The following is a 24,019-nucleotide window of genomic DNA, read 5'->3' as shown; positions in this document are numbered from 1 at the left end:
TGTTTGTAAAATTGGCTTAATCTTCCCCCCACAGGTGTTATGTGATAGGGATGTGTGACTTGTGAGTCACTGCTTATTTTGAGGACTTTTGGGGCTTTGGAATTTTCCTCTACTTCTTTGGAATTGTCCCCCTCTATATTGCCCCCGAAAACTTCCCCGCTGATATTGGCTTTGGTAAGTGGGCCTTGTTTGTGATGTTGTGGTTTCTGTAGGTTGTCCTCGAAACCCTCCCCTAAAAGGTGTTTTGCGAAATGTGCCTCTGCTCTGCTGGGAGTAGAGTGCGCCCATGGCTTTTGCCGTATCAGTGTCTTGCTTGAGTTTCTCAATAGCAGTGTCGACTTCCGGCCCAAACAACTGCTGTTCATTAAATGGCATATTTAGCACGGCTTGTTGAATTTCCGGCTTGAAACCTGACGTGCGGAGCCATGCGTGCCTTCTTATTGTTATTGCAGTATTTACTGTCCTTGCAGCCGTATCTGCTGCATCCATTGAAGACCGTATCTGATTATTAGAGATACTTTGTCCTTCTTCCACCACTTGTTGTGCTCTTTTTTGGAACTCCTTGGGTAAGTGTTCTATCAAATGTTGCATCTCATCCCAGTGAGCTCTGTCATATCTTGCCAAAAGTGCTTGTGAATTGGCAATGCGCCATTGGTTTGCTGCTTGTGCTGCAACCCTTTGCCCGCAGCATCAAATTTGCGACTCTCTTTGTCTGGAGGTGGTGCGTCCCCTGAGGTATGAGAGTTTGCTCTCTTACGAGCTGCCCCGACAACTACTGAGTCTGGAGTTAACTGCGTTGTAATATAAACAGGATCTGTTGGCGGTGGCTTGTACTTTTTCTCCACCCTTGGAATTATGGCTCGGCCTTTAACAGGATCCTGAAAGATTTGTTTTGAATGTTTTAGCATTCCTGGGAGCATAGGTAGTCTTTGGTATTGGCTATGAGTGGAGGTTAGCGTGTTAAACAAAAAGTCATCCTCAATTGGTTCGGAATGCAAGGTGACGTTATGGAAAGCAGCTGCCCTTGCGATCACCTGTGTGCAAGATGTACTGTCCTCAGGAGGGGACGGCCTGGCAGGGTACGAGTCTGGGCTGTTGTCCGATACTGGAGCATCGTAAAGGTCCCATGCATCGGGATCATCTTGACTCATGGCAGTATGAGTCGGGGAGTGCATCAGTGGAGGAGTTGCTACTGGTGATGTGTGCACTGATGGTGGTGGAGAAGGTGGTGGAGTTGTTTTCTTTGCCACCTTTGCCTGTGGCTCCTTGTCCTTTTCTTGAAAGGCAAGTTTTCTTTTTGTTTTAATTGGAGGAAGAGTGGTTATCTTCCCTGTGTCTTGATGAATGTGGAGCCTCCTTTGAGTATAGTCTGGCTCTACAGCTTGAAGTTCCTCTCCAAATCTATGTTTTTGCATTTGGGAGGCCAATCCTTGTTCCTCTGTATAGGAACCTGTTTTCGGCTCCGAGGCTGGATGTTTCGGAACCGAAACTTTTTCGGACGTCTTTTTAGGCTCCGAAGAAACCTTTGTAATTTTCGGCGTGGTGGTGTCTCGGTGCCGAATTTGTTCGGTGCTGCTCTCACGGTGCCGAAATTTCTCTGAGCCGATGTCTCGGGTCCGAGATTGCTGTGTGGCGGCATCTCGACCGGAGTCGGATGACTTCGACACCAGTGTGCCTTTTTTCGGTGCCTTGGCTCGGTCACCGCTTTTTTGGGTTAAGCCATGGCCTGTTGGCGCTGGCGTCCCCTGGGCCTTTGTTGACTTCTCGTGAGTCTTATGTTTCGACGTCTTACTCACGGTTTTGGGCATTTCTTCGGCCTCTACCTCTTCCGAGTCCGATTCGTGGATAGAGAAAGCTTCCTCTTCCTCCTCGAAACGCTCTTGTTCTGTCGGCGTCGACGCCATCTGCAGTCTTCTGGCTCTTCGGTCTCTTAACGTCTTTCTGGACCGAAACGCTCGACAGGCCTCACAAGTATCTCCCTTGTGCTCTGGGGACAAGCACAAGTTACAGACCAGATGCTGATCCGTATACACGGATACTTGTTATGGCATTTTGGACAGAAGCGGAATGGGGTCCGTTCCATCAGCCTTGAATTCACACGTGGCCGGGCTGACCAGGCCCCGACGGGGGATCGAAAAAACCCCGAAGGGCCACTGGAGCTCTTCTAAATTCAGTGTCGATCTGTTGTAACTAACCCGATACCGAACGCAAACAATACCGACGTTTTTTCCGAGATTCTAACTAACTTTCCGACCCGAAACACGGAGCGAAAAGGAACACGTCCGAACCCGATGGCGGAAAAAAAACAATCTAAGATGGAGTCGACGCCCATGCGCAATGGAGTCGAAATGGGAGGAGTCCCTCGGTCTCGTGACTCGAAAAGACTTCTTCGAAGAAAAACAACTTGTAACACTCCGAGCCCAACACCAGATGGCGGGATGTGCACAACATGTGTATCTGCAGCTACACATGCCATCGAACATATATATATATCATCGTCGTCTATCCTCTTAATACAGAAGTACCTCGCCCAAACAAGTCACAATGCACATGGTCCATGTCATTGATGTCTACTCTGCCCGATGTTCACAGACTCTGCTCACTAAGCAGATTATCCAGCATGACATCAGTTACCATCTATAGGAAAATGGCTCCTTGTTGCAGTGACCCCCGCACATTTTGCCTGATATTGATGCTGACTTGACAGAGTGTGCTGGGACCCTGCTAACCAGGCCCCAGCACCAGCGTTCTTTCCCTAAAAATGTACCATTATTTCCACAATTCTGGCACACGGATAAGTCCCTTGTAAAATGTACCAGTGGTACCAAGGGCCCTGTGACCAGGGAAGGTCCCTATGGGTTGCAGCATGTGTTGTGCACACCTAAGGGACCCCTCACCTAACACATGCACACTGCCATTGCAGATTGTGTGTGTTGGTGGGGAGAAAAAGGCAAAGTCGACATAGTATCCCCCTCAGGATGCCATGCACACAAAATACTGCTTGTGGCATAGGTAAGTCACCCCTCTAGCAGGCCTTAAAACCCTTAGGCAGGGTGCACTATACCAAAGGTGAGGGCATAGCTGCATGAGCAATATGCCCCTAAAGTGTCTAAGTCTATTCTGAGACATTTTAAGTACAGTGTGGCCACATTAAATATATGGTCCCGGAGTTTGTCAAATCAAACTCCACAGTTCCATAATGGCTACACTGAATACTGGGAAGTTTGGTATCAAACTTCCAAGAAAAATAAACCAACACTGATCCCAGTGTTGGATTTATTAAAAAGTGCACACAGAGGGCATCTTAGAAGATGTCCCCTGTATTTTACCCAATTCTTCAATGCAGGACTGACTGGTCTGTGCCAACCTGCCACTGATAGATGAGTTTCTGACCCCCTGGGGTGAGAGCCTTTGTGCTTTATGAGGACAGAAACAAAGCCTGTACTGGGTGGAGGGGCGTCACACCTGCTGGAACTGTAACACCTGGCAGTGAGCCTCAAGGGCTCAGGCCTGGTGTCACAATGCCCCCAGGGCACTCCAGCCAGTGGAGATGCCCGCCCCCCCGGACGAGACCCCACTTTTGGCGGCAAGTCCAGACGGATAATGAAAAAAACAAGGAGGAGTCACCCCTCCGGCCAGGTCCACCCTCAAGGTGACCAGAGCTGAAGTGACCCCCTCCTTGAGAAGTCCTGCATCTTGCTTTGGAGGAATAGGACCAACAGGGATAGGGATGCCCCCCTCCCCAGAGGGAGTGGGCACAAGGAGGGTGTAGCCACCCTGAAGGACATTAGCCATTGGCTACTGTCCTGGGACCGTAACACACCCCTAAATTCAGTATTTAGGGGCGACCCTGAACCCAGGATTTTAGATTCCTGACTACCTACAAAGGAGGACTGCCTAGCTAAAAAACCCAGCAGAGAAGAAGGAAGACGGCAACTGCTTTGGCCCCAGCCCTACTGGCCTGTCTCCAACTTCAAAGAACCTGTACCAGCAATGCATCCTGTGGGCCCAGTGACCTCTGCCCACTCAGGGGACTGCCCTGCAACTACAAAGGATCAAGAACTCCTGTGGACAGCAGACCTGTCCAACCAAGAAGAAACCATCTCTAAAGGGACTCCCACCTCACTCCAGAAGCACAAATCCACACCACTCTGCACCCGACGCCCCTGGCCTGTGTCCAGAGAAACCAACGACCCAGAGAGGATCCCCAGGCGACCCTGACGACATGTCGACCCTGTGCTAACCTCTCTGCACCCCCACAACGACGCCTGCAGAGGGAATCCCGAGGACTACCCTGACCATGATTGCCCCGAGATGAAGATTTCCGACGGCTGGAGAAGCACTGCACCCGCACCCCTCAGGCATGTGAGAAACCGACCACCGGTGCAGTAGTGACCAGCAGGAGGCCCTCACTCTTGCCCAGTCGGTGGCTGGCCAGAGAAGCCCCCCGTGCCCTGCCTGCAACATCCGAGTGACCCCCGTCCCTTCCATTGAAATCTATTGCAAACCCGACACCCTGTTTGCCCACTGACCCCGCCGCCCCGTGATGCTGAGGGTGTGTTTGGTGTGCCTACTTGGGGCCTCCCAGTGCTCTACTAACCCCCCCCCTTGCACTGCTCCCCAAGGACGCGGGTACTCGGAGCCCCTCCTGTCTCCATAGGCGCCCATGTTATTTTGGCTCCTCTCTGACTTCTGCCCTGTGTTGCTGGTGCTGTGTGTTTGGGGTTGACTTGAACCCTCAACGGTGGGGCTACCTATGCCCTGGAGACTGAACTTGTAAGTGCTTTACTTACCACATTAACCTAAATGTACTTACCTCCCCAGGAACTGTTGAATTCTGCACTGTCTCCACTTTTAAAATAGCTTATTACCATTATATGAAAAACTGTGTACATTACTGTTTTGTTTCAAAGTTCTAACTATACCTATGCCAAGTACCTTACATTTAATGTACTTACCTGCAATTTGAATCTTGTGGTTCTAAAATATATTAAGAAAAGAGTATTTTTTTATATAAAAACCTATTGGCCTGGAGTTAAGTCATTTGAGTGTGTGATCTCATTTATTGCTTGAGTGTGTACAACAAATGTTTAACACTACCCTCTGATAAGCCTAACTGCTCGACCACACTAACACAAATAGAGCATTAGTGTTATCTATTATTGCCTCTGTCAAGCCTCTTGGGGAACCCCTGGACTCTGTGCACACTATATCTCATTTTGAGATAGTATATACAGAGCCAGCTTCCTAAACCATCCTATCATCTCGGACTGCATGAGAGTTACAAAAGCATTAATATTTTACTTTGTGAATATGGAGTGAGTGTGCAGCACAACCTCACTGCCCCTACTAGCATTATCAGTTCAGTACACTGTGTTTGGATTTTTCCTTTGCCTCAAAAACTACAGCAAAACATTAATTAAATCTAGGACAAGGTCCTTTAACTTCCCATGACGATACTGTTTAGTACAAGCAGTTCTAAAATGTCTGAACATACTTTGAAGTGACATAAATGTAACAGAACATAACAAAATAAAAGCAAAAGTATACTCCTATGTTTTTTTCGGCAAGCCCAGATATCATGGGCTGTATTACTACTGCATATAACAGACAAATTGCAAAATCCAACATGCTAGTTTGGTACTTTAAAAAACACCAGGAAATCTATTAAGCAAAGAATTTAACTATGCTAAAGTATTTTTAACAAATTTTGATACCATCATACTTTGAAGAGGGTGATTTTGATGTTACAGACACGGTAACAGGATTTAAAATGTGAGAATATTATAAATACAACACACTTTTAAAAAGAAAATATTGGTTTTAAATTATTTGTGTTTGAAAATAGATGCAAGTGTACCTGTATCGCAACACGTGCAGCAGGGATGATCTCCTCTACTCGTATAGATGACCTGTCAGAGACAGACAGCTGTCTGTAGGAAGACTTCTCTGGGGTCCCACAAAGAGACATCTGTCTGCTGGACTGACGGCTTACATTGCGAAATGGCCTTGAAGATAGCGCTTCTAACCCATCTTTGGGAAGATCATCCTCAATTGCGGTGGGCATAGTTTGCCCAACTAGCAAAAACCTGCAAGCAATTTCAGACAAGCACGTTTTATTATGTAACATTTGGCATTTTTCTAGTCAGCAATGATTTATTTACACGTCGGGAGGCTCTATTATCCATTCTCCTTTCTTACTTTATTTACACCGCACTTTCAAAGAAACACCACATTTCCCTAAATCCTGCATTCTCTAGCAAGATACATTAACATAAAAGATATACAATCAACCCTATAAATAGGCTTGGCCCATATAAACTTCCTTTTTGGCACTTGTGTGTTAGGTTACTGTTGAATCTGTGTGCCTTTCATTTATCATATTACTACCATGTGCATTAAACTTGCAGAACATAGCCTTTTGCCTACAAGTTACTTACCTTCGGTAACAAAATATTTGGTAGAGACATATTCTAGTTGCTGATACCTTACCTTAGATTTTCCTCCAGACGTCAGACTGGATCCAGAGATTTTTTCTTCGGGCAATATCCTTGCCCATCAGAAGGTGACGTTGATCGACTCAGGGGGGTCGTAGTCACCGGGATAACGTCGGGAGTAGTACATAGACGCTGCCTCAGCGCAGTGACATCAGTTTCTTTTCACGACTTTCCACGCCAAAGCGCAAAGCCACAAAGAACACTGAAATTGCTGCACCAGAGCTAAGGCTCTGAATGGGAAAGTCCTGTCCCTAGAAATCAGTTTGCAAGTGGGGAGGATGGGTGGGTTGGTAAGGAATCTGCAACTAGAATATGTCTCTACCAGATATATCGTTCCAGCAGGTAAGTAACTTGTACATCTGATAGAGACTTCTAGTTGCAGATTCCTTCCCTTAGAATAGATATCCAAGCAATGCCATCCTCAGAGGTGGGCTACGAACCAAGATCACACTAGAGGGTCCTGCAGGACCGAACAACCAAAGTAGCCGTCCCGATGGACCTGAAAGTCCAGGCAGTAATGTTTAGTAAATGTGTGCAAGGATACCCACGTAGCTGCCTGGCAGATATCCAGGACAGGAACTCTGCATGCTAACGAAGTGGAAGCAGCAGTTGCTTGTGTGGAATGAGCGTGCAAGCCCTCAGAGGGTTGCTTCTTTGCCAAAGCGTAGCACATCTTGATGCAAAGAAGTACCCATCGAGAGATGGTACTTTTTTTGCAGCGCCTTCCCTTTCTTCGCACCCACATATCCAACAAAGAGTCGATTGTCCACCCGGAAATCTTCAGTACGATTGAGATAGAACGCCAATGGTCTTTTTGGACCCAGGCAGTGGAGTGTCTCCTCCTTAGGAGAAGGATGTGGAGGTGCGTAAAAAGTAAGCAAGGTGAAGGACTGGCCTACATGAAAAGGTGTACTGACTGTGGGAAGGAAGGAAGCCTTAGAGTGTAACACCACTTTGTCAGGGTGCACAGACAAGTATGGGGGCTTAGAAGAAAGAGCCTGAAGCTCACTCATTCTGCGAGCAGAAGTGATGGCAACAAAAAAAACAGTAAGGAGCCGTAAGAGACAATTGTGTATCGGCTCAAAGGGTGTACACATTAAGAAAGTGAGCACAAGATTGAGGTCCCACCGAGGCATGATAAATGGAGTGGGAGGAAACAAATGGGTCAGACCCTTAAGGAATCGACTAACAATAGGAGACTTAAAGAGTGAAGGCTAATCAGGCAACCTAAGAAAGGCTGAAATAGCCGACAAATAACCTTTAAAGTGCCCAAAGCAGAGCCCTGCTGGGCTAAAGACAGAATGAACAAAAGAACCTCAGAAAAAGGAGCAGAGAGGGTATCAACAGATTTGTTGGTACACCATGCCACAAATTTATGCCAACGACAGGCGTATACAGTTTTGGTGGCGGGACGCCTGGCTGTCAAAATAACATCACAGACTATGGGTGGAAGGTCAAAAGCCGTCAACGGCCGCCGCTCAATCTCCACGCAAGGCAGAGATTGAACAGGTTCGGGTGGAGAACTGTCCCCTGCTGCTGTGACAGAAGATCCTACCGAAGAAGCAGTCTGAGCGGAGGATTGGTGGCAACGTTCAATAGCTCTGGATACCATACTCTCCATGCCCAGTCCGGAGCTACCAAGATGACTTGGGCCCAGTCGTTCCTGCTCTTCTTGAGAACTCTGGGCTAAAGTGGTATGGGGGAAAAGGAGGCCTGGTTCCACTCAAAACAAAACGTGTCTCTGAACGAGTGCCCCTTTGAAAACTCCAAATCACAAAACAGCTGACATTCCACGTTCTCTGCAGAGGCGAACAGATCTAGCCAAGGCTCTCCCCACTGCGTAATCGGCTACGCATCGACGGTTGAGTTTCTCTGTTCTGGCGTTTAGAGAGCCTGCCAGATGTTGAACCACCATGGTGATGTCCTGATTTGCCAGCCATTTCTAGAGGCGCAGTGCCTCCTGACAAAGGGTCCAGGACACTACTTTGCCTTGTTTGTTGCAGTACCACATGGCGGTAGTGTTGTCCATAAACATTTGCACTACTTTCCCTTTGAGAGAGGGAAGAAATGGTTTCAACACAAGTCTCATCGCCCGAGCTCCAGAAGATTGATATGGAGCCCAGATTCCGCCAGAGACCAGAGGCCTCTGATCTCTGCATCTCCCAAGTGGCCGCCCCATCCCAGAAGTGACATATCTGTCACTATTGATAGATCTGGTTGGGGAAGGGAGCGGGATCTGCTGTTGACTCAGTGCGGATTCCAAAGCCACCACTGCAAGTCGTTCGCAGTTCCCTCCGAGATCTGGACCATGTCGGAGAAATTTCCCTCATGCTGCACCCAGTGGAACTTCAAGTCCCACTGCAGAGCTCGGATATGCCATCTGGCATGTGTCACTAGCAGGATGCAGGAGGCCATAAGGCCCAGCAGCCTCAGAGTCAGTCTCACCGAAACTCAAGATAGAGGCTCAAAGATCGAAATCATAGCCTGAATATCCTGGACTTGCTTTTCAGGAGGAAAGGCCCGAAAATGCACTGTGTCCAGAACAGCTCCGATGAAAGTGAGAGCCTGAGAGGGAGTCAAGTGTGACTTCGGTATGTTTATAGTGAACCCCAGCATGTGCAGGAGGTTCGCCATAATTTGAAGGTGGGAGACAACTTTCTGGGACGGGTCCGCGCCTTCAACAGCCAGTCGTCAAGGTAAGGGAAGACTGAAACCCCCAACCTGCGCAGAGGAGCTGCAACCACCGCCATCACTTTCGTGAACACCGAGGGGCGCAGGTGAGGTCCCAAAGGTCTAAGATAGGACGTAAGCCCTTTTTTTGGGCACCAGAAAGTAGCGAGAATAACAACTACAACCTACTTCTGGCACAGGGACCCTCTCTATGGCTCCCATGGCTAAGAGAGCTGTAACTCCCTGGTGGAGAAGTGCCAAATGATCCTCCGGAATACGGCTGACAGATGAAGGGATGGCTGGAGGGGCAGATTTGAAGGGGCGGGAGTAGCCTCTACGAATGGTCTGCAAAACCCACATGTCCGTAGTGATAGATTCCCAGTGGGGGAGGTGATGGCGAACACCGCCGCCATCTGGACCGGAGTGAGGAGACGGACTAGGAAGGTTTGGAGGCTGCAGCAGTGGATTGGGCAGACCTCTAATTCCCTGTCCCACGACCACGTGAGATTCTGCATCCCCGCCACACATCGGCTGAACAGCATGGATGGCTGGGAAGGGACGCGACGGGGAGCTCCTTCCATAGCAACGAAAGGGGCAAAAGGCAGACTTTTGGGGACGAGGGGCAGTAGAAAGGCCAAGGGACCAAGCCGTAGCCCGGCATCCTTGAACCTCTCCAAAGCCGAGTCCGTCTTGTCTCCAAAGAGACAAGAGCCATCAAAGGGCATGTCCATAAGAATCTGTTGGACATCACCTGAGAAACCAGATGTACGTAACCAGGCGTGGGGCCTCAAGGACACCAATGTCTCAACCGATCTACCTAAAGATTCGGTTGTGTCCAGCCCACATCTGATAGTAAACTTTGCCTAGTCTCTCCCATCAGTGGCAGCTTGGGAGACAGTAGCACAGGTCTCCTCCAGTATCTGCTGCAGAACTTGTGCGACCATATCCCACAGAGAGTGGGTTTGGCGGTCCAAAAGGCAAGTAGTGTTCACTGACCATAGCACGAGACTGGAGGCAGAAAACATCTTCTTCCCAAATTGTTCCAACCTTTTTGATTCCCAATCCGGAGGTGCGTAAGGGAATGCACCCGAGGATGAGGATGCCTGGGTGACCAGACTGTCAGGTGTGGGGTGTTGGGACAGGAATTTATGATCGTTCGGGAAAGGCCAATGGCGGCGTATGATAGTCCTGTTCACAGGAGCCCATGTTGGGTCTGGACTAAGTACCCAAAAGGACATCAGTGAGGGCTTCATTGAACGGAAGAAGAGGCTTAGATGTGGAAGACCCTGGTTGAAGCACCTCCGTCAGGAGATTAGACCTGACCTGAACAGCAGGCAGCTCAAGGCCGAGGATGTCAGCCGCCCTACCTAATGACCACCATGGAATAAGTTGCTCCCTCCGCCTTAGCTATGGTAGGAGGAGACAGCATGCCAATGTCTGGAGAGGTATCAAGACCACTGGTCTCGCCCAACTCCTGTGGTGAGTCCAAGTTAGGGTCATGCTGGTATTCATAAGGGTCCAGGGACCCGAAGTCTTCGAAGAAGAGTGGTGGTGGCTCCGCAACCATTCTCGAGACATTCTCTTCGAGCGAGACCGAGACCTACCTGGAATCGAGCGCCAGGCTGCCATAAGCTTGAGGGATCCCTCCCTCAAGGCCTTCGGGTGCATGGCCTGGCACTATGAGCACGACTTTGGGTTGTGGTCGCACTCCAGGCACCATAAACAGACCCGATGAAGATCTGTCACCAACCTCATGCGGTGACAGTCCTTGCATGGTTTGCACCCGGACTTCGGGGACATCCCTCGACGCACCAAAAAAACTCTCCAAAAAGTCAAGAGTCGAAGTTGCTCCAAACGTGACCAAGTGTAGCTCTCTCAGGATCACCGCATGGCACGTAAAGAAAAGAACTGACGTCACTGGCATCTATGTAGTACTCCCGACGTCATCACTGCAACGATGCCAGCGGAGTCGACCAACACCACCTACTGACATACAAGCGTATTGCTCAAAGAAAAAAATCTTTGGATGCAGTCTGACATCTGGGGGAAAATGCTAAGGTAAGGAATCTGCAACTAGAAGTCTCTATCAGATATCAAATTGCAGATTCCACTAGCTAATAGTGAAGTAGAGTCCTGATTTTACTAAAAACAAGGTCAATGTTATCCCACCACTATATATGTGAATAGCCACTCTAGGCAGCCTGTTTTAATAGTAATTTTGACTGTTTGCAGTTCATATTTCAACTAATAAAATGTCAGCCTGAAGAGTCAATCCTGATCAAAGTGGTAAAGGATAGCAACTGTAAGACAGATTTTTATACTGAGGACAGTGGTCAAAGAAATGAGTAGTTACTTTATCTCTTGCTTTGATGTTAGCTGTTATTTATTATGTTTAGATTCCTCCAAGGTTTGCAATCTCTGCACATCAAGAAAAGAGGAAGATAGCTTGGGGCCATGCCTATTTATGGAGTTGGTTATATTCCTTTTATGTTAATGTATCCTGATTTAGAATAAAGGATTGTGGGAAATGTAGTTTTTCTTTGAATGTGCTGGGTAAATTAAGTAGGGAAAAGATTACACACAATTTACCTCCTTTTATTTTATCAGCTAGGAGAATCTGCAATGGTTCAGACTTCAGAATAGGACTTCTAAAATACTATATTCATGAGTAAGATAAGACATACCTAGCAAGTTGAAGACAGATCGAGTAGACACCTTGTCTGGTTTCATAATCAACTTCAGATGGGATGGAATCTCTCTGCATAACATTTACCACCAAACTAAGAAACAAATAAAACAAACATTTACATGAAGGCTTGAAGCAACTCTGATAACAATATACCATATGCAGACTCTGTAAACCTTCACGTTCAAAGCCTGAATGGTATTAAAAACAAGATGTGCATGATGAGAAGAAAAATGTACACAGATTACTCCCCATAGCTTACTTTACATGCAGAATATTTGTACTGACAGTCTGTTTAATGCTTGTCTTCTCTCTATGCTTACCAGGTTTCCAAAACAAAGACATGTGGAGAATAGGCACATTCCAGGCAGATGCCTGGAATAAATACTTTGAATTGTATCTAGAATTGCTCTTTTGAATTTGATTACTGCACCAGAGTTAGAAGAGATTCTCTCTCAATCAAAGATAAACCCATTTTGGGAAAAAGTGTGATAAGTAGCAGAAAGGCTTGAAATAAGATGAACACATGGCTGCAGTTTCAACAGGAAATCTTCTATTTATGCATAAACAAAGTGTCCCAGGTGAAGCAGGTGTGCTATTGCCACCAATATTGGGGGGAACATTCAAGGAGATAGGATAACCCAAAATGTTTTCAGTGCAGATATGCAATTTCAATTTAGAAGTAGGCACCTTCAATGCCTACCAAGAAAATCTAATATGTATCCTGCATGCTTGAAGAATCTTCCATTTTCAATTTTTCTTTCATGGGGTTTTTGCTGAAAAAACTCAAATTAGTATGGAACAAATTCCCAAGGTATTGTTAGTAATCAAAAAGCACCAGGATTAAGAACCTTTCTATGAGGGAAGGGCATATTTTAACACACCTTTGTTAGTAAGGAAGAAATCCCTTTCATCAAGATACTTGATTGGGTGAATGGGAAGGTGGAGTAGGGGAACAAGGGCAGCTTCCAAAGGAATGGAAGAAAATAACATATATATGGAAAATGTTACTTACCCAGTAGACATCTGTTAGTGGCATGTAGAGCTGTAAATTCACATGCTTTGCATAAGTCCACCATCTATTGTTGGGCTCGGAGTGCTACAAGTTGTTTTTCTTTGAAGAAGATTTTTGAGTCACGAGATCGAGTGACTCCTCCTCTTGGTGATAGTGTGCATGGGAATCGGTTAGATTGTTTTCCCGCAGGAGGGTGAAGTAAAGAGTGTATATATATATATATATATATATATATATATATATATATATATATATATATATAGTAAAGACGTTAGATGTCAGTGCAATGTATATACATATATACAATATACAATACTACAACGGCCACAGGCTTCCGTGGTGGAGGGAGGTTTTATGTGAATCTGCAGCACTACATGCCACGAACAGATGTCTACTGGGTAAGTAATATTTTCTGTTTGATGGCATGTGTAGCTGTAGATACACATGCTTTGCATAGACTGTAAAGCAGTCTCCTCCCTAAAATAAGTGGTCGCTAGCCTGTAGGAGTTGTGGTAGTTTGAAATAGTGTTCTAAGCACTGCTTGTCTAACATTTGCTTGTTGGCGAGATAATACATCCACACAGTAATGTTTAGCAAATGTGTGTAGTGTAGACCATGTAGCTGCTTTACACATGTCTGCCATTGGTATATTGCCTAAGAATGCCATTGAAGCCCCTTTTTTCCTTGTGGAATGAGCTTTAGGAGTTACTGGTAACTGTCTTTTAGCTTTAGGATAGCAGGTTTGTATACATTTGACTAGCCATCATGCAAATCCATTTTTTTTTTAAATGGGATTACGTTTCTGAGGTTGTTAAAAAGCTACAAGTTGCTTGGATTTTCTGAAATCTTTTGTTCTGTCTATTTAGTACATGAGAGCTCTTTCAACATCAAGGGTGTGAAGATGTCTTTCAGCAACTGAATCTGGCTGTGGAAAGAAGACTGGCAATTCCACTAACTGATTGATATGAAAAGGTGAAACCACCTTTAATTAGAATTTTGAGTTTGTCCTAAAAACTGTTTTGTTTTTGTGAATTTGAAAGAAAGGTTTCTCTACAGTGAACGCTTGAATTTCACTAACTCTCCTGTAAGAAGTGATTGCTACCAAAAAGGCAACCTTCCATGATAGAAATTGAAGATGGCAAGAATGCATGGATTCAAGAGGTGGCCCCATAAGTCTGGTGAGTACAATATTAAGATTCCACAGAGGGGCTGGTGGAGCTCTATGTGGAATAACCCTTTTAAGACAACCCTCCCCAATAAAAGCCTTTTTTAACGGGAATGCTAAAGAAAGAAGAATGTTGTTTTGGAGGTAAGCAACCATTGCCATTAAATGGATTCTAATGGAGGAATAAGCAAGGTTTGCTTTTTGTAAATGTAACAAATAGCAAACAATTTCCTGTACTGATGCTTTAAGTGGGTCAATGTTTTTGGGCTAACAATAGTAGATAAAACGCTTCCATTTTGAGGCATAACATTGTCTAGTTGTGGGTTTGCGTGCTTCTTTTAGAATATCCATACAGTCTGATGGAAGATATAATTAGTTAAACTCTATGACTTCAGGAGCCAAATTGCCAGGATGAGTATACTGTGATTTGGATGTCTGATTTGACCTCTCCTTTGAGTCAATAGGTCTGGTCTGTGGTACTACAGACACGTCCAATAGTGTTGTGTACCAATGTTAACGTTCCCACGTGGGAGCTATGAGTATCATGGTGAGTGGGTTTGTATCAGAAATAGAATTAGTGGGAGAGATGGAAAAGCGTAAGCAAATATCCCTGACCAATTCATACATGGAGTATTGCCCTTGCATTGAGGGTGTGGGTACCTGTATGCAAAGCTTTGGCATTTTGCATTTTCTTTTGTGGCAAAAAGGTCTATTTCTGGTGTTCTTCAGATTTGGAAGAATTGTCTAATCATCTGTGGGCGAATCTCCTATTTGTGTACTTGTTCTTGCATCCTGCTTAAGAGGTCCGCTAGTTGATTGTGTATACCTGGGATATACTCTGCCACTAATTGAATGCAATTGTGAATTGCCCATTTCCAAATTGTCTGTGCTAGATGGAACAATTGTAATGAATGTTCCCCCCCTGTTTATGCAGATAATGCATTGTGGTCACATTGCCTGTGGTTATTAATACTATTTTGTGTGTGATTTGTGTTTGAAAATCTGTGAGTGCTAGAAATAATGCTAGTAATTCCAAGTGCTTCATGTGATAATTATGTGGGATTGAGTTCTATTCCCCCGTATAGTGAGGTTGTTGAGATGAGCTCCCCAACCTATCATTGATGCATCTGTTGTGATTATGGTCTGAGGCACAGGGTCCTGAAAGGGCCGCCCTTTTGATAGGTTGGTGGAATTCCACCATTGCAGAGTGGTGAGTTTGGTGGTCCAACAACACTAGATCCTGAATTTGACAGTGTGCCTGAGACCACTGTTTAGAGAGACATTGCTGTAGTGGTCTCATGTGGAGTCTGGCATTGAGTACTATTGCTATGCATGAAGCCATCATCCCAAGTAGTTTCATCACCAACTTTACTGTATAAGTGTGGTTGTATTGTAGTAGCGATACGAGATTGTGAAATGCTTGAATCCTGACTGGGCTTGGGTATGCTAATGCTGATTGAGTATTTAGAATTGCCTGTATCTGGGACGGTGGCAGGTGAGATAGATGGTAATTGATCGTGAATTCTAGATTGTGCAGGATGTTTATGTGTATTGAGTATGATGACAAATTTGAAGTATACTGGGTTTTATAAGCCAGTTATCGAGATAGGAGAAGACATCTATTTGTTGTCTCCTTAGGAATGCTGCAACCATGTGTATTTTTCATCACCTTTAAAACAGGTTGTATGTCCAAGGATTCATAGGTAGAAGTAGTTTGCTTGTGTAGAAGTTGGCTCTGTATATACTATCTCAAAGTAAGAGATAGTGTGCACAGAGTCCAAGGGTTCCCCATAGAAGTTGATAATGGCAAAATAAGATTATACTAATGCTCTATTTTGTGGTAGTGTGATCGAGCAGTAGGCTTATCAGAGGGGAGTGTTAAGCATTTGTTGTACACACACAGGCAATAAATGAGGAACACACACTCAAAGACTTAACTCCAGGCCAATAGGTTTTATGTAGAAGAATATATTTTCTTAATTTATTTTAGGACCACAAGATTCAAGATTTGAGGTAAATACATAAAATGCAAGGTACTTCACACAGTTGAGTATAGAACTTTGATTTAAAAAAGGAGTACACACAGTTTTGGTTAAAATGGCAATAAGCTATTTTAAAAGTGGACACTGCAAAAATCAACAGTTCCTGGGGGAGGTAAGTTTGGTTAGGTTTCTCAGGTAAGTAAAGCAGTTATAAAGTCAGTCTTCTGGGCATAGCCAGCCGACAGTTGGGGGTTCAAGGCAACCCCAAAGCCACAGCACCAGCAACACAGGGCCGGCCAGGTGCAGAGGTCAAAGGAAGGCCCAAAACACATAGGCGCCTATGAAGAAACAGGGGTGTTCCGAGTCCAGTCTGCAAGCAGGTAAGTACCTGCGTCCTCAGGGAGCAGACCAGGGGGGTTTTGTAGAGCCCTTTGGGGGGGGGGGGGGAGGAGACAAGCCCATAAAACATACCCTCAGCGGCACAGGGCCGGCTGGGTGCAGTGTGCAAAGTAGGCGTCGGCTTTGCTATTGAAAGCAATGGAGGGACCCAAAGTCACTTAGGCGAGGCAGACAGGGCACAGGGGGGCTTCTCGGACGAGCCACCGACTGGGCTAGGATGAGGGCCGCCTTCTGGTCACTCCTGCACTGGTAGGTGGTTTCTCTTGGTCCTGAGGGCTGCAGGAGCAGTGCTTGGTCCAGGCATCGGTTCCTTTGTTACCAGGCAGTCGGGGTCAGTGGGAGCCTCTGGATCCTCTCTGCAGGCGTTGATGTGGAGGTGCAGGAAGGTCAACTCAGGGTGTCCACGTTGTTGGAGTCGCCTGGGAGTCCTCTATGCGGTGTTGGTTCTCCTGAACTCGAGCTGGGGGCATCGGGTGCAGGGTGTGAAGTCTCACGCTTCCGGCGGGAAGTGAGAGTTCTTTAAAAGTTGCTTATTTGTTGTAAAGTTGTTGCAGGTTCTCAACAGTGCCGCTGTTCTCTGGAGTTTCTTGGTCCTTTAGTTGTAGGGCAGTCCTCTGAGTCCTCATGGGTCGCTGGTCCCGTCGAATGCGTCGCTGTGCAGGATCTTTGAGTCTGGAAACAGGCCAGAAGGGCTGGGGACAAGTCAGTTTGTGTCTCCGTCGTCTCTGCAGGGTTTTCAGGTCAGTAGTCCTTTCTTCAGATTGCAGGAATATGATTTCCTGGTTCAGGGTCACCCCTAAATGCTCAATTTAGGGGTGTGTTTAGGTCTGGGGGCAGTAGCCGATGGCTACTGTCCTTAAGGGTGGCTACACCCTCTTTGTGCCTCCTCCCTGAGGGGGGCACATCCCTATTCCTATTGGGGGGAATCCTCCAAAACCAAGATAGAGGATTTCTTAAGGCAGGGGTCACCTCAGCTCAGGACACCTTAGGGGCTGTCCTGACTGGTGGGTGATTCCTCCTTTTTTTCTTTCTCAGTATCTCCTCTGGACTTCCTGCCAAAAGTGAGGGCTGTGTCCAGGTGGAGGGCATCTCCAGTAGCTGAAGTGCCCTGGGGCATTGTAACACGAAGCCTGAGCCTTTAAGGCTCACTGCTAGGTGTTACAGTTCCTGCAGGGGGGAGGTGTTAAGCACCTACACCCAGTGCAGGCGTTGTTTGTGGACTCCAAGAGCACAAAAGCTCTCACCTCAGGGGGTCAGAAACTCGTCTCAGTGGCAGGGTGGCACAGACCAGTCAGTCTGCACTGAAGGATTGGGTAAAATACAGGGAGCATCTCTATGATGCCCTCTATGTGCATTTTCTAATTAATCCAACACTGGCATCAGTGTGGGTTTATTATTCCGAGAAGTTTGATACCAAACTTCCGAGTATTCAGTGTAGCCATTGTGGAGCAGTGGAGTTTGTTTTGACAAACTCCCAGACCATATACTTAATATGGCCACACTGTACTTACAATGTCTATTAATGGACTTAGACACTGTAGGGGCATATTGGTCATGCAGCTATGCCCTCACCTGTGGTATAGTGCAGCCTGCCTTAGGGCTGTAAGGCCTGCTAGAGGGATGACTTACCTATGCCACGGGCAGTATTTTGTGTGCATGGCATCCTGAGGGGGATGCCATGTCGACTTTGCCTTTTTTTCTCCCCACCAACACACACAATCTGCAATGGCAGTGTGCATGTGTTAGGTGAGGGGTCCTTTAGGGTGGCACAACACATGCTGCAGCCCTTAGGGACCTTCCCTGCTCATAGGGCCCTTGGTACCACTGGTACCTTTTACAAGGGACTTATCTGTGTGCCAGGGCCAATTGTGGAAACAATGGTATAGTGAAAGAAGACTGGTGCTGGGGCCTGGTTAGCAGGGTCTCAGCACACTTCACAGTCAAGTCAGCATCAATATCAGGCAAAAAGTGGGGGGTAACTGCAAAGGGGAGCCATTTTCCTACGGCTTGCTTCCCATATCTTTCAACTCCAAAGGTTTGTGTGAGGAGTGCTTTGCTCGAACCGAAAACTTCGGCTCCAAATATGGTGTAGATTTTTCCAGCTCCGAAGATGTCCCTTCTGATTTTTGTCTCGATTCCAAGACTGTTGTCAGAATCTGTTTGGTGGATGGTGAATGCACTTTAGTCTTTAATCTCGGTGCCGAACTTGAAGGTTGGTCATCCGGACTTACTTTTCGGATACGACCATGGCCCAAAGGTAGTGGAGGACTGACGAGCAGTGCAGGAGTCTTTTTAAAAAAAATTGTGTGGTGCGATGGAGCAGTTGTGTTCACGTACTACGCGGGAGTCTTGGTTGGAAAATGTTGCCCCTTGTCACATTTCTTCCTGTGTGTGATCTTCAACAAAGATATCAGGTGTGTCTTCTGTGGATTTCAAAACCTCTTTGAGACAACGAGCTTTACGGTCCTGGAGAGTCTTTTTAGAGTGAAATGATCTGCAGGAGTCACTGGTTTCTTCACGATGATCTGGAGATAAACACAGATTGCACATGGAATGGTGATCGGTGTATGGGAATTTAGGGTGACACTGAGGACAGAATCGAAACAGAGTTCGTTCCATCAGCCCGACATTGAAGTAGGTCCAAAAAGGGCAAAGCCCCTTTAATGGCGAGAATTTGACCCCGACTGTCTAAATCGAATCAAGTACAAATGGAAACACGATCGAAACAATACTGACAATATTATAGAAAGGTAGAAAAAAGTTCAGAAATACCGAACTGAGATCCACCGGAGCGAGATGAGACACGTCCGAACCAGACGGCGGAAAGAAAACAATCTAACAAAGGACTCGATGCCCATGCCACAATCACCGAGAGGAGGAGTCACTCGATCTTGTGACCTGAAAACCTTCTTTGAAGAAAAACAACTTGGAACACTCCAAGCCAATGCTAGATGGCGGACTTATGCAAAGCATGTGAATCTACAGCTACACAAGCCATCAAACACACATTATATATATACACATAAATATATATGAATACATAAAATGTATATCTATGTCTATAAAGTTATATCTATCTATAACTATATCAATAAGATATTTTCTTCCATTCCTCTAGTAAGAGAGATAGATAGCTCAGGACCCAGTGGTCTGAAATGATTTCTTACCACCGGTGAAATCTGAAGGAGGCCACAATCAGGTGCGGCAGTGCAAAGGCGAATGAGAAAGGATTTCGAGGAACAGCACAAGCTTGGTCTGGTACTGGGAGATACTGAGAAGAATGGAAGTGACATGTATATAAACTTCAACACACAGTTAATAGAGAAAGAATAACATATACTTAAGTTATACCTATGTAAACTTGACCACTAAGATGAGAAAGTGAAACAACACACAAGCCTAATCACCTGTAAAAATGACCTTGTAGGTATAAGCAATAAACTCTAGAATCAATTTGTGTGAAACGCACATGCAGCCAGCCATCCTAACCACAGAGACCATTCATATCTCAGCCCTACAGATGCACCAATGCTTCTCAGTGACTCCACGTCATCATCTTGGAAAAGGATATCTTGTCTTATTTTCACCCTTGTTTGGAGCCCAGTTTCTGGGTTTTGGCAGCCATCTCCTACAAGAGCTGCCCTAGATTTGGCATTTGAATATCAATCCACAACTACACCAGTGTGAAGTAGAATATTTAACTATTGGTGACACCTGTTAAGACACCCTGGGATGAATTTCTGAAAACTACATTTTCAATGAGAATCCTCAATTTAATTTAAATATGAAGTTAAAACTTAAAGAACATCATTATTTTTGGACTACATGAATGAAATTGGACTAAGCAATAAAAATGATGTCTATATTGTATGTGATATTAGTCTCCACCCCTTACTCAAAATTATGACAAGAGACAATATAAGAAACTGTGACCTAGCAAGTTAAGGCACCCTGACTTCAGATTTCAGAGAGGGGAGGCTGAAATAATCACATCCTCCTTCAGCCTGCATGAAGGTGCTTCCACAGCAAAGCTTTCTGGTGAGATCTGAGATTAAAGATATGCAGAATCCACCAGAGTCAGTTTAAACTTTATAGGAAAAGCAGCATCCGTGGAGCAATTTGAGGCATCCCTGAGGGTTCCTTAGCCTGATTAATTAAACCCTCACTGAAAGGAAGACCAGTCTAACAGTTGATTTTTCATCAATATCGCAGGAGAAAGGGAATACAAAAATGTATGTGAATGTAGATCACCCTGTAAATTAGGTCTGGTCCTTTAACACATTTGTGACAGTGGTATCTTGTTCAATGGCATTGGCAACATGACAGGTTTACAGCACACACAGAGCCCTGGAGTGGCCAGCTAAAAAGATTCTGTGGCAATGCTGGGTTAAAGGAGACACTTAAAGCCCTTGGTTCATTCTGAGTTATGTTAGGAGCAAGTACCATCTGATCTGAGCTGAGATGTGAGCCTTGAAATATGACTTCCAGGCACAGGGATTACTGGCATCATCCCAAAGCACTATTGTGGCACATGCAAGCTCAAAGAGTAATGGAGTATGTGTGTAGGAGGGTTCAGTACTGCAGAGGGTGTACCCAGTAGTATTAGGCTTTACAACAAACCCCAGGATGTCTCTGAGAGAAAAGGCCTAGCTATACACATTGGTTCCCTGGAATTCACTCCATGAAGGACATTTAAAGTTAATCTGGAAAGGCAAGCAGAAGTCACCTCCAGTAGCGATTTGAAGGTCTAAGATGGAACTCCTTAAACCTGGCAATAGCATACATAGAGCACTGACGCCCTTTGAGGTTAATCCTGGTATCAGTCTGAGAAAAATACTGAGATGTCCAGGTGCTATCCAAGAAGAAGTAAGGTAAACATTTTTACTTGCTTTCTGTTTGCACAGAGGAATAAGTTGCTATGCCTTAGTAATGCACTTTCTGTTGGAAACTCTAACAGCACATTCTTCACTTTTAGAATAATTCCACATGCCAAAGTAGATCCGAATTACAAAAGAGGAACCTATTCTGAGCCCCGGCAAGTGGCACATCTGACTCTGTGATAGCCTCGCACAACACAGGAAGAGATGGAGCAGTCCATAGACAGCACCCCTTAGCTCTGAAGTCTGTTTTTTCTTTCACTCTTGCATGCCCTTAGAGGTGGATCAATCACGACTAACTGGGGAGATACACAGATAACTTGGGGACTATTTTTACAGGTAAAGAAGTCCATTCCACAGAATGGGGAGACAAGAAAGCCGTGAGTAATCTGGTTACAGTACCCATCAGAAAGAGCATTACAGAAGATAAGTAGCTGCTTCTTCTGAAGAATACTTCTAACCGCAGAGTTAACTCAAAAAAGGTGCAAGTTTGAGGAGTGAACTCACACCACAAAAGTCCTGCAGAAGGATGAGCCAAAATGGCCTCTCTAAGGATTTGAAAGTTGAGGCAGTAGTGCTTAGAGAATGTGTGCATGGAAGCCCTTGTGCATCCTGCCAGATGTTTGGGACGGGAACGCTCTTCAACACAGTTCAGTCTGCTTAGGCTCTGGCGGAGTGAGCCTGTAGAAAAAGCTAGCTGATGAGGGGTAATACCTTGAAACCGGTCCCAGGATGCTTCTTTCCAGTCCCGGGAGGACCCTGCCTGGTAGTTTGGCCTGACTGTTCCCATGCGGACCAGAGTCAAGAGCGATTTGCATATGGCTTGGTTCAAACTGAGGTGGCATGGTGAGCAAAAGAACAATGTATTTAACCCAGACCTGTGACTAGGGGGTAAGTGTTTGAAAAATGTCAGCACTCTGTCCATCATCCTTTTGTGTTGCTGGAGGGATCCTGTAGGCAATGAGATGTTCTTTCTTGATCGGGGCATAAAGTCTTTATGCACAGGAAGGTCCACCTTGACAGGGTCCATTTCTCTGCCGCCTTTCCTTTTTTTTTTTTTTTTAATTAATAGCAAGGCCCATGAAAAAGTGGTCGCTACCTATTATTCCTTTGAGCATTCTATATTAAAAAATTAGGGCTTTTCTCGGATGGAGCCTCTTTACCTCTTTGGATGCATGTGACAGACAGAAAAAGGGACAATGATGGACTGACCCACATGGAAGAGCAATGCACCTTTGGCAAGAAGGAAGCCTTGTTTTCTCAACATCAATTGTCAGGAAAGAAAGGTGTACAGGTGTTGCAATGACAATGCCTGCAACTCAATTGCTATCCATTAAGGTGTAGACAGAGGAAATTCAAGTGCAGGACCCTTTCCTGTTCATGAGACAGGAGGTCATCCTTGAGAAGCAGACTGATTTGAAGGTGCTCACCCTAATTTTTTAAACCCAAACTGGTACTGTTGTTTTTTCACCTCTACACACTGGGGCACGGCTACCCAGGCACAGTGTATCTGCTCCAACTCCTGTGGGCTGCATCACTTATGTGACACCCAGTATAGTGACAAAGAAACCATGGCTTCAAGCCCACTAATGTAGCCAGGGTCCAGCAGACTTTAAACTGCAGGTAAACTGTCAAAACAACATTTTTGAAAGGAAAGACCCCTATTTCAAAATATCACATAAGTGATCCCTAAGTAAGCACTATAGCCTACAGGGTAGAGTGCCTAGTGTTTGTAAATGGTATATGCAATAATTTAATGTTGGCTTGTACCTACAGCGACTAGCCCCCAAAAGCTATTTTCACTGTTAGGGCTGTAGCTGTCCTATGAGATCACTAAAGTTCAGGAAAAATCATACATCTGCAATGAAAAATTAAACAGTGAAGTTGGATATTTAGTAAATAGTTAGAAAAGGTGACTTTAAGATAGTTAACTATACATGCTTGAGCCTCCAGTAGGCAAATTAGTATTAGCCTGCTGGCAGCTGACCCAGCCAGTGCTTCGCCTTAATGAGATGTGAAAACTGCTCCCAGAGCAAAACAAATGGATTAAGGCTTTTAGCAGGAAGCCAAAGATGATATGTGATACATATCCGCTCAGGACGAGCAGCTATGGAAGTTTCAGGAACGTCATTTACTTGAAAGGTAACAGGATGCCCACTTATAAGTGTAAAGGGAGACCTGAGGAAAGGATTGGCCCTGTTGTATCCAGTTTAGCCCTATCCCGAGGGACAAGAGATGGTCACAGAAACAGTTTGGTGTTGCAGAGGAGAGAAGAACTGCTCATTTCCCTAAACACCCCCATAGCTGTGTTTGCCAAAGGCTTGTTTGGTGGTCCTGTTGACCACTGACCACCCCCGCAATCCAACAGGTGTGGTACAGCTTGTGGATGACTCCTCGGATACTCCTGCAACACCTGGAATCCACAGTTACACTTCTTCGTCCACCATTCTTCAGGAAGTATCACTGAGAAGGGTGGGCATTGCTGCCTGCACCGCCTGGGCACCACTGGGTGGTTTGGACTCTGTGTTCGTTCTCTCGTTCTCTCTCGTTCTCTCTCGTTCTCTCTCGTTCTCTCTCTCTCTCTCGTTCTCTCTCTCTCTCTCTCTCGTTCTCTCTCTCTCTCTCGTTCTCTCTCTCTCTCTCGTTCTCTCTCTCTCTCTCTCTCGTTCTCTCTCTCTCTCTCTCTCGTTCTCTCTCTCTCTCTCTCGTTCTCTCTCGTTCTCTCTCG

General features: G+C 45.7%; 1 protein-coding gene across 2 annotated transcripts in view; it reads right to left on the bottom strand.

Annotated features, from left to right (window-relative positions):
- The window catches only part of USP24 (ubiquitin specific peptidase 24), a 1,409,949-nt gene that overhangs the window by 842,578 nt on the left and 543,352 nt on the right, over positions 1–24,019 (bottom strand). For both annotated transcript variants that reach the window (XM_069232604.1, XM_069232603.1), the window contains exons 32-33: positions 11,852–11,947; positions 5,861–6,089 (exon numbers count right to left, since the gene is read on the bottom strand). In XM_069232604.1, the coding sequence (XP_069088705.1) occupies positions 5,861–6,089; positions 11,852–11,947 (325 nt within the window). The remainder of the gene's footprint in view (positions 1–5,860; positions 6,090–11,851; positions 11,948–24,019) is intronic.

Source organism: Pleurodeles waltl, chromosome 4_2 (genome assembly GCF_031143425.1).
Source record: "Pleurodeles waltl isolate 20211129_DDA chromosome 4_2, aPleWal1.hap1.20221129, whole genome shotgun sequence".
In the NCBI taxonomy this organism is placed as follows: Eukaryota; Metazoa; Chordata; class Amphibia; order Caudata; family Salamandridae; genus Pleurodeles; species Pleurodeles waltl.
Note: the sequence above shows the minus strand (reverse complement) of the source record. Positions and strands in the feature narration are given on the sequence as shown.